General features: G+C 39.7%; 1 protein-coding gene across 4 annotated transcripts in view; it reads left to right on the forward strand.

Annotated features, from left to right (window-relative positions):
• Positions 1-13,577, forward strand: part of mast2 (microtubule associated serine/threonine kinase 2) — a 464,493-nt gene that overhangs the window by 299,137 nt on the left and 151,779 nt on the right. For all 4 annotated transcript variants that reach the window (XM_067990160.1, XM_067990162.1, XM_067990163.1 and 1 more), the window contains one exon: positions 9,933-10,024. In XM_067990160.1, coding sequence (XP_067846261.1) covers positions 9,933-10,024 — 92 coding nt within the window. The remainder of the gene's footprint in view (positions 1-9,932; positions 10,025-13,577) is intronic.

Consider the following 13,577-nt stretch of genomic DNA (forward strand, 5'->3'; position numbering starts at 1 on the left):
TCGAGCCTGAACACCCATAACGTATTAAGTTGCCCCTCAAAGCACATTATTCTAAAACCATTATTCTAAAATCAGCGTCATTGCTTTCCTCTGCACTGCGTTCTGTTATGCTGACCAGAATTGATTTTGATGGTGGAGGGGTGTTTTATGCATTATTTTATGAAAGATTTTGAAAAGTTCTGCTATGCTATGTCATATGCCTTTGGAAAGTAATCCTTCAGAAAAGTCTATGGGATTAGTTAGACAAGACTTACCCTTTTTGATGGTGTTTCGATTGTCATTTATTGAGTGATTTTCATATAAGCAATCTTTATTTTGTTTCTGATTATTGACTACATCAGTTTTCTAATCATTGAGGTCAAACTAATGCACCTGTAGTCGCCAAGTATGGCTGTGGTGCTTTTCTTGAATATGGGAACTACATTTGCCCCCTTCCAGTCTCTCATTCTCCCCAGTGTTAATCGACTCCTTCAGCTTCAGCGATATTGGCTCTCCCTGTTTTTTAAAAAAAACCTCCCAAGAAATAGCCACCTTGCATGCTTACAATCTCCTTTTCATCCCCATGTAGTGACCTTAGGGTTTGAACTTCTTTCCTGATGATTTTCTTGATGCAAGAGTTTTGGAAAAATCACTTGCTATTCCGTTTTGCATCTGCCAGGTCCCTTTCTAGTTCTCTTGTGACACACTTAGTATGGAATTGCACTGCCATTTTTGCATTTCTGGAAAGTAGTTTCCACTTTTGAAGCAATGCAAAAGTGACAGTATAACTCCTGAATCATCCTCTAATCTGATTCTGGAGTGATACGACTCCCTGGAGGAAGCAGTATTTCACTGCTTGGGCTTTACATTGCAAGCACATACAATTCCTGTTTCCATTGTTGTCTTTGAATTTCCAAGGTTACCGTGATTTGTGTACAATCTTGTCATAAAATCTTAGAATTTTGCAGCAAAGAAGGGGCCAAGTGGTCCAACAAGGCTCTCTGAAAGAGCTTTCCACTTAATTCAATTCCCCTGCCCTTTCCCCATAACATTTAAAGTTTTCTTTTTGAAATATTTATCCATGTCTTTTTCAAAAGCCATCACGGATTCTGCTTCCTCCACTGTGCCTGGTAGGGTATCCATGCCCTTACAACCCACTGCATCAAAAATTTCTTCTAAACTTTCCCTCCATTATTTTGGTGATGATTTTAAATTTACTGCTGGGAATTTCCTGCTGCTTCTCTGCCTTTGTACCTTCTCTTGAAGTGTGGCATAAACCGTTTACACGTGTAAATCGGGTTTCCGCATCATGATCGGCAAAGTTACAGTAGCAGAGCAGGAGCAACTCCGAGGAAATTCCCTGTCTATGCCTTCCAGTTACCGACTCACTGACAGTGCAATTTGTTTTTCCCTATTTACCTGATCAAAACAACTCATCTCTACCCCATCTCTTAATCTTCCCTTTTCTAGTGAAAAGAGCACCGATTTCTCTGATGTCTCCTTATAACTACATTTTGGGATTTTTTTAGTAAATCTATTTCTGTACCTTCTCATAGGCCTTGGCACCCTTCCCAAAGTAGGCCAACCTAACTGAACATAATATTCTAAATGTGTGGAATGATTTGTATAGGCTTAGCATTGCCTCTTTGCTTTCGTAGTCTATGCCCCTGTTATAAAACCTAGGATCCTATATGCTTTTATGTAGTGTTATCAACTTGTCCCCCCACTTCGCCAAAAGTTCTATATCACAATGTTCCTTTGAATCAAATGTAATAAGAGCCTGTTCAGGATGTGTGGGTTACACACATGCACCAAGGTTAATTTTTAATCACTTGTTTTACTAGTTTTGTTAGACTTCAGTGCCATTTCCTTTCCAGAGTCTGGTCATGGGATAATGCCATTTGGTGTCTTTATTCCAGCTGAATGTGGGTTATTGTAAGAGGCACTACAGTATGTAGGGGATGAGTTTATCGGCACTCTGTCTTGAAGTAATGGGGAATTCTTTGGATGTGCCATTGTTAAAGTGGCATGTCTCGAGTTTGCCAGCTCTTTAATTTCTCTGCATCGACATCTGGTGGTCATGGGGAGCAGACGTGGTCTTAGCATTGACCAATTTTAGCTGCACCTCCTTACTCCCAAAAGGCACAATTGGGAACTTGCCACATAGAGAACGGTTGACTTGCATCCATGTTCAACCAGTCCATGGCATAGTAGATCAACGATTTAAGGAGACTTTGATAGTCTTCAAAAAAAAACTAAAGAATAATCTGCCACATAAGGTCAAAGTTGACTGTCAGGTGACTCACAGTAGATGATAAATGTACAGAATTTCCACCGAAGCATGAAGAACTAGTTCAATGTTAAGACAAAGAGGAGAAAATATACATACTTATAGCATGAAAGTCATTAGTTTGGTTTGACTTCGATATGGATTTTTATGCAGAGTTCACAGAAATTATAGCATTCAAGTGGCTTCTTTCAATGGATTAAATAATACTGATTTTATGCTAAATAATAGACTGAAGCCAAAGCACCTGAAGGTGGTTTACAGATCTCTGAGCTTTCATGTGCTCAGTGCAGTTGATGCCACTCAAGTGACTGACAAATTAATTTTCCTGTTGAGCCTTTGAGGCAGCATTTCAGAACCAAATTAAAGATCATAATATAGGTCCAGAGGACTTGCAGGGCAGACAGAAGGTTATTGCAAGGTTCTGTTTTTCCATTGATACTAGGCTATTTGTTACAGTGCCTTACATCAATCACAGACATGGTTGCTATTTCATTTGTTGAAAGAATTTATGGTGCTAAGAAATATTTTGCTTAAGGATTCCAATAACTTGATAATGTTTCTCATATTTATTGGAAATATTTATTTGTTATAGGTATATATTTTTAATCTCACTGAAGTTTTCAATCGTTAGCTAGTGTTTTTTTTCTTTCGATGGGCCAATAAGGTGTCAGTGAGGGTCGACCCAATGGACTCAACAAAAAATACATTCTACAAGTTTCCTCCCTGAGAGGACGGCGTCGCTAATATAATGGCCCAAACAAAACTAAAATGTATTAAATCACTGTCATATTACCCATCTATCAGAAAACCAGTGTCCAGCAGCGCTCACTGTTCACGGAAGGCTTCAAGCATACCGGTGGACACCATGTGATTCCTCCCCCAAGGCCACCCGGGCACGCAAGGCCACGGAAGAGAGAGGATCTGTCACGGTGACCCTCCTGGTGGATCCTGTACCTGTAGATGGCAGTCTTAGCCAGGCCACGCTGAGGATTCAATTTAAGTGGATTCCTTTTTATTGCCTGAGTTTATTGTACACATTTTACCATGATGATAATAATACTAATTATTATCGTGGGAACAGTCATGACCGACACAGCTACAGCTGTAGTTTTGTTTTTCTATTTTAAAAAAAGTAACAAAATAATTGCAAGTTTACATGATAAATTAATTATTATAAGCAAGGTAATGGCTTTCTTTTTTCTATTTTGCCATCCAATGTAATTCAGTGTTGAGTGTTATACTAATATCCTCTGAGATCATATCTCACTTGACACTAACCCGTGATATCAAAAGAAGCAGCTGGCATCAAAAACAACTTATGACCAAACCGCTTGAGTTTTGTTTTCTTGGAAGTTCTCCCTTCCCCCTGCTCCCCCACGTGTTCTCGCAATGTTTCTTTTCCTCTTTTGCGCTTTCTTATATCTATAAGGCCACAGCTTAATCTTAATAGCAGAATAATAGTCTGCATAACATGGTGTAACTTGGCCCTTAAAAAACAGTATTATCCAACATTGTGTGAACAACACCATCGGCGATCCAGTTATATTTTGTAAATGTCTAGCATTTTGACTACAGCAAAGTGATAACATTGATACATTCATAATGAAGTGAACTTGTAAATCTTACTTTATATACATGTTCATTTATCAAGAAAAGGAATGGGTTATCGTTCTATTCATTTCTTCAATCTTAGTTCATAATATGAATCCTATTTACTATGTACATAAAGACATGGAAATCTCAAAGCTGGAAAAAACCTTGGATAGAATTTCTGAGGCCACTTATGCAGTTTCTCTGCGTTACTGTAGAGGATTAGGAGACCTCCTCGCAGAAGTTCTGCCTCCTTCTGCCCCATCTCGACTGTCTTCCTGCTGTTTCAGCAGTTGTATCTGGTAATGTGGTTCTATTCAATATTCAACCATTCCAATAACCAACCACGCTCTTGGTAAAGTAATGCTTTCTTGTATCCGGTCTCAATCATAGAACCGTAAAGGTTTACAGCACAGACGGAAGTTATTTGGCCAATTGTGTCTCTGTCAACTCTTCGTGAAGCATTCCGAAACTAATTTCATCGCATTGTTTAGTCTCCGTAGCCCTAAATAATTCTCTGCTTCAAATGTTTATCTACTTTTCCCTGAAAAGGTGCAATGGTCTCTGTGCTCCCTATGGTAAAGCTTTCCGTGCTCGCAGCTCTGCATAAAGAAATTTCTCCTAACTTCTCTACTGACTCTCTCTGACAATTTTAAATTGATGATCCCTTGTCACTAACTCCCCAGGAAATAGCCTTCGCCTATTCACCCTATCAAAATCTTTCATAATTTTAAAAACTTCGATTAAATCTCATCTTGGCCTTCTCTGACTCAATAGAAATTGTCTCGAGCCTCTCCTCATCCCTGGTATCATCCTGAATCTGCTTCTTGTCAGCTTAAACTCATCTTCCTTCCATTTTCCAGTACAAATAGTCCTGACCGATCATCTGTAGATTTGTTCCCTACTAGTCTGGGTTTTCCTGAAGTTTCTTCCCTTCCTCCACCATATTAACAACCCCTGCTATTGCAGTATCGATCACCTGCAAACTTTGAGATGCAGCTGCTGATATTTTCTTCCACATCATTTATGAAAATGGTTGAAGAATATTGGTCTCCATATCAAGCCTTGTAGGACTTTACCTGTCACACACCTCCATCCGGAGTGTGTCCCATTCACATAGACCCTCTGTCTTTTATCATCTATCTCAGCCAATGCAGTGTCTGTTAATTTTCCTAACTAGTTTTCCATGAGGTACTGTACAAAATTCTTACTAAAATCACATCTATATTCTCACCTTTATCCGTGTATTTTATTACTTTATTAAGACAATACTCTGACATAAATTCCCTTTTGTAAATCCATGCTGACTCTTTCCGATTACTTCATAGCTGTCTAAAATGCTTCAGTACCTTTTCCTTGATAATTGATTCTGGAATTTTCATAGAATCATAGAATAATACAGCACAGAAGGAGGCCATTTGGCCCATCATGCCGGTGCCGGCTCTTTGAAAGAGCTATCCAATTAGTCCTATTCCACCGCCGTTTCCCCATAGCCCTGTAAATTTTCCCCCTTTTAAGTATTTATCCAATTCCCTTTTGAAAATTGTTATTATTGTTTGGTCTGGCCAGTCTAACTGATCTATAGTCATCCAGATCTCCACTCATTCCCTTTTTAAATAAGGTACAAACCCTCCAGTACTACACCTATTATTGAAGGCAGTTCATCCAATCAGGATACTTGCAGACCATCTCAATCATTGCTTCCTTTTGCCTACCAAACTATAGAATTTGCAAGCAATTTATTAATCAAGCAGGGAATTTATTTTATTAATTGGCAAGGAGTTTTATAAATTCTTCAAAATGATCTGGAATCTTGGCATTGTGTGCGGCAATAGATATGAACACTGTGGGACCTTGGTTTGAATCAGCACAGACTGACCTCATCCCTTTTTTAAAGGAGTATAAGTGGAATATTCACCACTGGAAGTCAGAAGTTGAAAATTTTCTCCATTCCTCAGCATTGACCTTGCTCACCTTGACTATTTGCAGAAAATCCATGAAGAATAGAAATGAAAAGGTTTAAAACATTTTAAAACAGTTCTCAAAAATATAACCGAAATTGCCTCATCAGTTCCCATGTAAATTGATGCAAAATCCTGGCATCTTAAGGATTAAAAAGACTTCATGTTTTTGAGAGCACTGATACTTGTATGCACAGCGAGTCAAAAATAATTTTTAGTAGTGACTAATGCTCTCATTTCAGTTTACTGTATGTATGAACAGGAGTACATAAATTATTTATTTTAAATGCACAGTATAAATGATTATTTCTCAGTAATTGGCTGGAGATTCTCAGCCTCCAACCTCCTGGTTCTATTGTCTTGCACCTGCTTGTGCCAAGACCCCCAACTGTGCAGTATTCTGGTTGTTGAGCGAGTTAGGGAAAATTATTTATGATTTATCTAAGTGTATATAAGGATGTAAAGTGCTTTTTTAATACTCAGTGGCTTAAGATTTAAACTTTTGTTTCCCACCCGTGATCAGTTTTAGCTCCTTTTCCACAATGTGACCAGTTGTCTAGCCTATTCCCATTGAAAAGATTGAACATTCCGAACATCTTTGGCAGCAAAATGATTAATTTTTCTTTTTGTCTCAAATGTTTATCTTGAAGGAACTGTTAGTCTAAGCCATTTTTCCCATGTGGTTTGATTTTATCTGCTCCTGTTTCCACATGTGTTACACTATCTGTTTGTATATCCAATATATATTGGAATCAAGTGCAGATTATTGCCCTGTAAACTTGCAGTGACACCTCAGCTTCCTAACTTCACAACTATTATTGTGCATCAAGCTCACAGCAACACTGATGATTACTCACTGTCAACACAACCAATAAAACACAAATACATCTACACAAAACTAAAACTGTATGTACATATAAGAAACGGTATATATGTGTTTCATCATCTAAAATGAAGAGATATTCTAAGAGGTTCTGTACCTCACCATCAACATAATATCAAAGCTGTTGCTGCTGAATATGTTTTTTCTTGTATCAGAAAATAGTTTTAAAAATTGGTGACTTATTTCTATAAAGTAACAAGAAAGTTTTAATGAATTTCTGACTGTAATGTGATTTCAGGCTTCAGCAAACATGCAAACTGCTTAAGCCTCGCTCTTGGTTTAAGGATGTTATGTTACCCCCTTGTTTGGATTCCTGCCTGTTATTTAATATCCTCTATGTGTTGTAAATAATAAGTACTAAGAATTAAATTATATACAGCCGAAGCTTCACTTTTGTAGTTTATGATTTCTTCTATCCTTGTTCAGATTCCTGCTTGCTATATTTTATCCCCCAAGTCGTTATTGCTATTTGTTAGGTAATTATGTCAAGTATCCATTCCGCTAATCCCATCACCAGCCCACTACGTTCACAGCAAACACCTCACTGCAGTGCGTTTGACTGGTGTTTTATTAATTGTGTTTTCACATACCCTCCCTTCCTCCTTATTTAATGGAATTTTTGGAAGCCTGAATTAAATAGTTTCGTGTTTCCCTCTGTCCATGGCTTGATTTTTTTTTAAGTAGAAATAGGCTTACACCAATTCAGACTTAAAATCAATTGGTGATGTTATACGCTCCTTCAGTTGAAAGAAGCAGTCAGCATAGATATATTTTATGAGATATATGTGTATATAAAAATAAAATATATATGTGTGTGAGAGAGAAAGAGAGAGAGAGAGATACACACACACATATTGCCTACTAGTTTTTAATTTTGATAAAGCACATCAATAGGGTCTTTATTTTTAATGTGTATTAGTTGTCAGAACAATGATTGCACGCTTAAGCATGCAGTCTCCCATTTTCTTGTCATTATGTCTGTCATTGCGCTTCGTCTAGACACATGACTAGCTGTCTTGAGGCTGCACTCTAATTTGTAAATTAGTTTGAAAATGTTATTTTTAAAACGCAGCTTGGAGTGTGAGCATGCACCGATGCAGAATTTTGCATTGCAGTGATAGGACGCAGGTTTGAGATTGTGATTTCTAACACAATGTGATTTCCAAGCTTAGCCATGCAGCTATGGGGTAAGGCTGACTGTCGACTATGCTTCTTCACAGGAAGGGAGGGGAAATTAAAAGGCTCACTGCCACATGCTGCTCTCACTTTGTAAGTAGCTGATTATAGAGCAGTATTGGCAGAGGCTTGAGGATCAGTAACTAGTTTGTCCTCCCTGTGGACGGAAATGCCAGACACAGAAAAATATTAAGTTACCTTTTAAAAATAAACAGAAGCTACAGTAATTTTATTTCCCTGTTGTTTAGAATTATATCATCACTCATTTAAAATCAATGATGGGGAAATGTTGCTGTTTTGTTTGGGTTTTCATGGTTAAAAACAGTGAATGTAGATTAAAAACACAGGCAGAACAAAGCATTTCTGTATCAATATGGCAGAGTCAGCTGAAACAAGGCAATCTTGGCATTGTCCCAACAATGCAGCATAAAGCCTCTATTCAGAAGAATAGCCTGTCCTGCACCAGGTGACATCTTTCTTCTTCACTCATTCAACATTGACCTTTTGATGTCTGATCAGGAACAGGCAGGTGCTGTTTACAAATGTCCATTGGGACCAGAAATTAGAACAACCATAGCTGATTATTTTACTTGTCACCCAGACAAAGCAACCAGTTGTAGGTGACCACCTTCTTCCTTTCCTGGATTTCATTTTGATAGCAGTTCTCCAGAGTTCAGTAACACCTTGGAGCTTTTAGCCCGTGACTTACTCCCTCTACTCACTCTTAATACCGTTAATATTTAGCATAACCTAATAGAAAATGCTGAACTTACCAACCTTTCAAGCAGTTCTTGGCCTAAGTACATTGTTAATGAACAGTTCAGTTTAAAAGGCATCGTCATCCCATTGGGGCGGGTGGAGAGGTGAACAATTATAGTTGTAAAGCGATGAGTTAAACAATATGGCAACAGACAGCAAATCTGCTATGACCGTTTCAATTGCCTGTTACCATACAATTTACTACAGTAAATCCTTTACAAATATTTATAGTAAATAGGATGGCGAAGGCCAGGGAGTTAATATATCTCAGCATTTTAGTACTTTATAATTATATTCAGATGAACTTTATATATGCAAAGAATAGCAGAAAAATTACATTTCTGGCAAGCTGACCTTGGCCTCCTCTCATCAAATGCAAATACTCTGCGTTTTTGAAAAAGAAAAATCATTTAATGCTGTGTGATCTTGATTACCAAAAGCAAGTCGAGTACCAGGTGACGGTGCTTCAAGCGCCATCAAAATGAGTTAGTGTATTGTTATCCCCTTACTGTAGCCTGACACAGACCTTCAGGCATATGTTTATTCCACACGTTTGATCTCTGCGCTAATTTGCATTTAACACATTTACCACAGCATTAGCAAAAAGTCCAAAAGAGAAGAAATTTGCTTCAAGTCAGACTTAAAAAATTTAGGGAATTGATTTATCTTTTTCAGATAACAGGCAATGCATTGGGCTTGAAAAATAAAAATGATGACATTAGTAATATCAGTGTTAGCATGAAAAGCATAAGAAAATCTGCAAGGCAGAATGTACTACTCGGTTTGACGCACTTATTTATGTGCTGGTACACAGCTATCTGGATACTCCTGCATTTTATGGCCCATTCTTTAAAGGTCATTTTCAAGGTAAAACCATTCCAAGGGACCAAATTAAGTCGTGTTACGTGACTAACTTTGGATTCTTATAGATACCGTCCGACATCAGTGGGGTAGGGGGAGGGGGAGGGGGAGAAGGAGAGAGCACAATTCTCCCCAGTGAGGTTTGTCCATTTCCATCTTTTGTTCATGCATTGTGTGTAGAGCATGGTTGGTGGCTTTGCAGCTGTTAACACACAGCCCATTTACTTCGCCAGAAGCCCATTTACCTCCCCAGAAACCCACTTCTGCCAACTGCTTAGTTGCACAGCACATAGTGTACCAGACATTAGTTAGTTTGAGCAATAGGAGAATGATGAGGAAACTTACTATCAGGATGAACTGAGCACAAATGGATCTGGAAAAAAGTATGGCAGCATTTTTATTGTTTTTAAATTCTTACTTTATTGTGTTTCAGTTGCCGGACAAGTAACAGGAAGAGCCTGATTGTGACTTCGAGCACTTCTCCAACGCTACCACGTCCGCATTCACCGCTGCCGGGGCACACAGGTAAGGAACAACTACCACCACCACTGGGCTTCAGTTTTACTGTATGAAAAATAATTGGGGCTTTTCTTCCATTTTACTTGTAGCATTTTACAGAGCAAGCCTAAATATCAATCCCCTCACCACCGGCGTGCCGTGACTGCAGTGCGTCCTCTCTGCAGGCTTCTTCGGCTGCACCTCCTAAACCCGCAACCTCCACCACCTAGAAGGACATGGGCAGCAGACGCATGGGAACACCACCACCTGCACGTTCCCCTCCAAGTCACACACCATCCTGACTTGGAAATATATCGCTGTTCCTTCATTGTCATTGGGTAATTGTGGAAGCACCCTCCAAACAGACTGCAGTGGATCAAGAAGAAGGCCCACCATCGCCTTCTCAGGGCAGCTAGGGATGGGCAATAAATACCGGTCTTGTCAGCAATGCGCAGAATAAATAAATAAATTCAGTGCAGTTTTTCACTTTCACCAAAGTTTGGAATTCTGGCATGAATTTATCAGATACATCGCATCTTAGTGCAGCTTCTAGGTTTTTGTCCAGAAGTTGCAAGCAGTACTTTGACAGCTTCACAATGATTGCTGAGAATGTTAATCACACAATAAGAAGACCCAGATCTGCCCCACCCTCTGTCCATAATGCGGTTGGATGCTGTCTTGGCCAGCCTCACGTTCTCCATGCTCTGTAAACTTCAGCTTGTGCAAAACTCTGCTGCCCATATCCTATTAGGCACCGAGTCTTACTCACTTATCATGCCTGCCCTTGCTGACCTACATTTGCTCCAAGTCCCACAATGTCTCCAATTTCAAATTTTTATCGTCATGTTCAAATCCCTTCATGACCTCGCCCCTCCCGATCTCTGTAACCTCCTCCAGCCTCCTGAACTCTAAGTTCCTCCACCTTCGGCCTCTTGTGTATCCACCCCCCTCACCCCCCCCCCACTTTCACCCTGCCACCTGTGGCCATATCTTCAGCCACCTAGACCCCACACTCTGGAATTCTTTGCCTGGCCCTCTGCTTCCCCCTTCTCTGACCTCCATTAAGATCCCCCTCGTTGACCAAGAGTTTGATCACCACTCCTAATAACTCCTCCTCAGAACGCGCGGCGTCCGTTTTTGTTTGATTACATCTCTGTTAAGTGCCTCGGGACGTTTTCCCACGTTAAGGGTGCTATATAAATGTAAGTTGTCATTGAGAAAAGAGATGTAACTGTGAAAGTAGTGTTAACAAAATGCATGATCAAAAACAGAGGAAAGGGATAGCAATAAAGGTGAATAAAGTAAAAAAGGCAAATGGAAATCACGTTGAAGAGGGAAACAGAACTCCTTTAAGCGAGGCCTTCCTGGAAGAGAAGTGGCAGTGAATTAAACAATATAAATGAAAAGCAGAAAACTGCAGATGTTAGGAATCTGAAACAAAAACAGAAAATGCTGGAAACACTCAGCAGCTCAGTCAGCATATGTGGACAGAACAAATGAGTTAACTTTTCAGGTGTGGACAAAGGTTTCCAGCATTTTCTCTTTTTACTTCGGATATCCAGTCTCTAGATTTTTGCTTTTTGTTTATTTTGAGTAAAAAAGGAAACTGAACCAGTATATTATAAAGCTGGAGCACAATCTTAATAATGAAAGCAGAAAATACTATAAATACATATTGGGACGAGTCACATCTGCAAACAGAAAAGACAGGCTAATTTTTGGATGAGGACCCTTCATCAGAACCAAGTCAGCAAAGTTGAAGCCCATGGAATAAGAGGGGCAGTGGCAGCATGGATACGAAATTGGCAAAGTGACAGGAAACAGAGAGTAGTGGTGAACGGTTGTTCTCCAGACTGGAGGAAGGTATACAGTGGTGTTCCCCAGGGGTCGGCACTAGGACCACTGCTTTTCTTGATATATATTAATGATTTGGATTTGGGTGTACAGGGCACAGTTTCAAAATTTGCAGGTGACTCAAAACTTTTGAAGTGTAGTGAATAGTGAGGAGGATAGTGATAGACTTCGAGGATGTAGACAGGCTGGTGGAATGGGCAGACATGTGGCAGATGAAATTTAACGCAGAGAAGTGTGAAGTGGTACATTTTGGCAGGAAGAACGAAGAGAGGCAATATAAACTAAATGGTATGATTCTAAAGGGGGTGCTGGAACAGGGAGACCTGAGGGTTTTTGTGCATAAATTGCTGAAGGTGGCAGGACAGTTTGAAAAAGCGGTTAAAAAAGAAAAGGGGTCCTGGGCTTTATAAATAGAGCATAGAGTACAAAAGCAAGAAAGTTATGATGAACCTTTATAAAACACTGGTTCGGCCACAACTGGAGAATTGTGTCCAGTTCTGGGCACCACACTTTAGGAAGGATGTGACGGCCTTAGAGAGGTGTGCAGAAAAGATATACTGGAATGGTTTCAGGGATAAGGGACTTCGGTTACATGGATAGACTGGAGAATCTGGGGTTGTTCTCCTTAGAGCAGAGAAGGTTGAGAGGAGATTTGATCGAGGTGTTCAAAATCATAAGTGGTCTAGACAGAGTAGATAGAGACAAGCTGTTCCCATTGGTAGAAGGGTCGAGAACCAGAGGACACAGATTTAAGGTAATTGGCAAAAGAACCAAAGGCAACATGAGGAAAAACTTTTTTACGCAGCGAGAGGTTAGGATCTGGAATGCACCGGCTGAGGGGGTGCTGGAGGCAGATTCAATCATGGCCTTCAAAAGGAAATTGGACAAGTACGCGAAGGAAATAATTTGCAGGGCTACGAGGAAAGGGTGAGGTAATGGGACTAGCTGAATTGCTGTTGCAGAGAGCCGGCATGGGCTCGACATGCCGAATGGCCTCCTGTGCTTGTGACCATTCTATGATTCTAATTACAGATAAGAAAGGCTATTCATCCATCCAGAGAGAGCCTAATATCTCCCCATTGTAGCATCCAATTGTTACTTAAATAATTCCAGGGTTTTTATCACCATTGCTCGAAATGTTGAAAATTGGTTCCCTGATTGGGCATTGAACCTGGGTCACAGCAGTGGGAGTATTAAATCCTAATCACTGGACAACCAAGGATCTGCATTTACTATCTCAAATGGGCAAATTATTCCAGTTTTCAGCTGGTCAGTTTAGTGGAGAGCCCCATCTTGAGAGTGAGGTGGTGGCAGAGGTGATGTTTTGGAGAAGTACCATAGGACAGTTTCTTTCTGATCTGAAACTATTATTGACTGTAGTTATGAAGTCACTAAAATTTGTGCAAGGAGTTCAATGGTGGGAACCCAAAGAAGAAAGCAGGGATTTGTCAGTTTTCCCCCTTGGTAGGGCGTGGTGTTTAAAAAAATAAATACTGGGAACCATGGAATATCTAATGAGATGCAATAATTTTGGAAAAATTTGTCTCAGAAAATTTTGAATTACGGAGTTGCATCACTATTTTTGAGCTTTAGAATCTGTTTCAGGAGCTGTATATAAGATGCATTCGTAGTGATAGCTTGGCATCACTGCAAAGCCGTTCCCACATCAGTGATGCTAAAATTGTAACGGAACATGGGAGTCCAGCAGAGGAAGTTGTTTGACACT

The sequence above is a fragment of the Heptranchias perlo genome, chromosome 9 (assembly GCF_035084215.1).
Source record: "Heptranchias perlo isolate sHepPer1 chromosome 9, sHepPer1.hap1, whole genome shotgun sequence".
NCBI classification, from domain to species: domain Eukaryota; kingdom Metazoa; phylum Chordata; class Chondrichthyes; order Hexanchiformes; family Hexanchidae; genus Heptranchias; species Heptranchias perlo.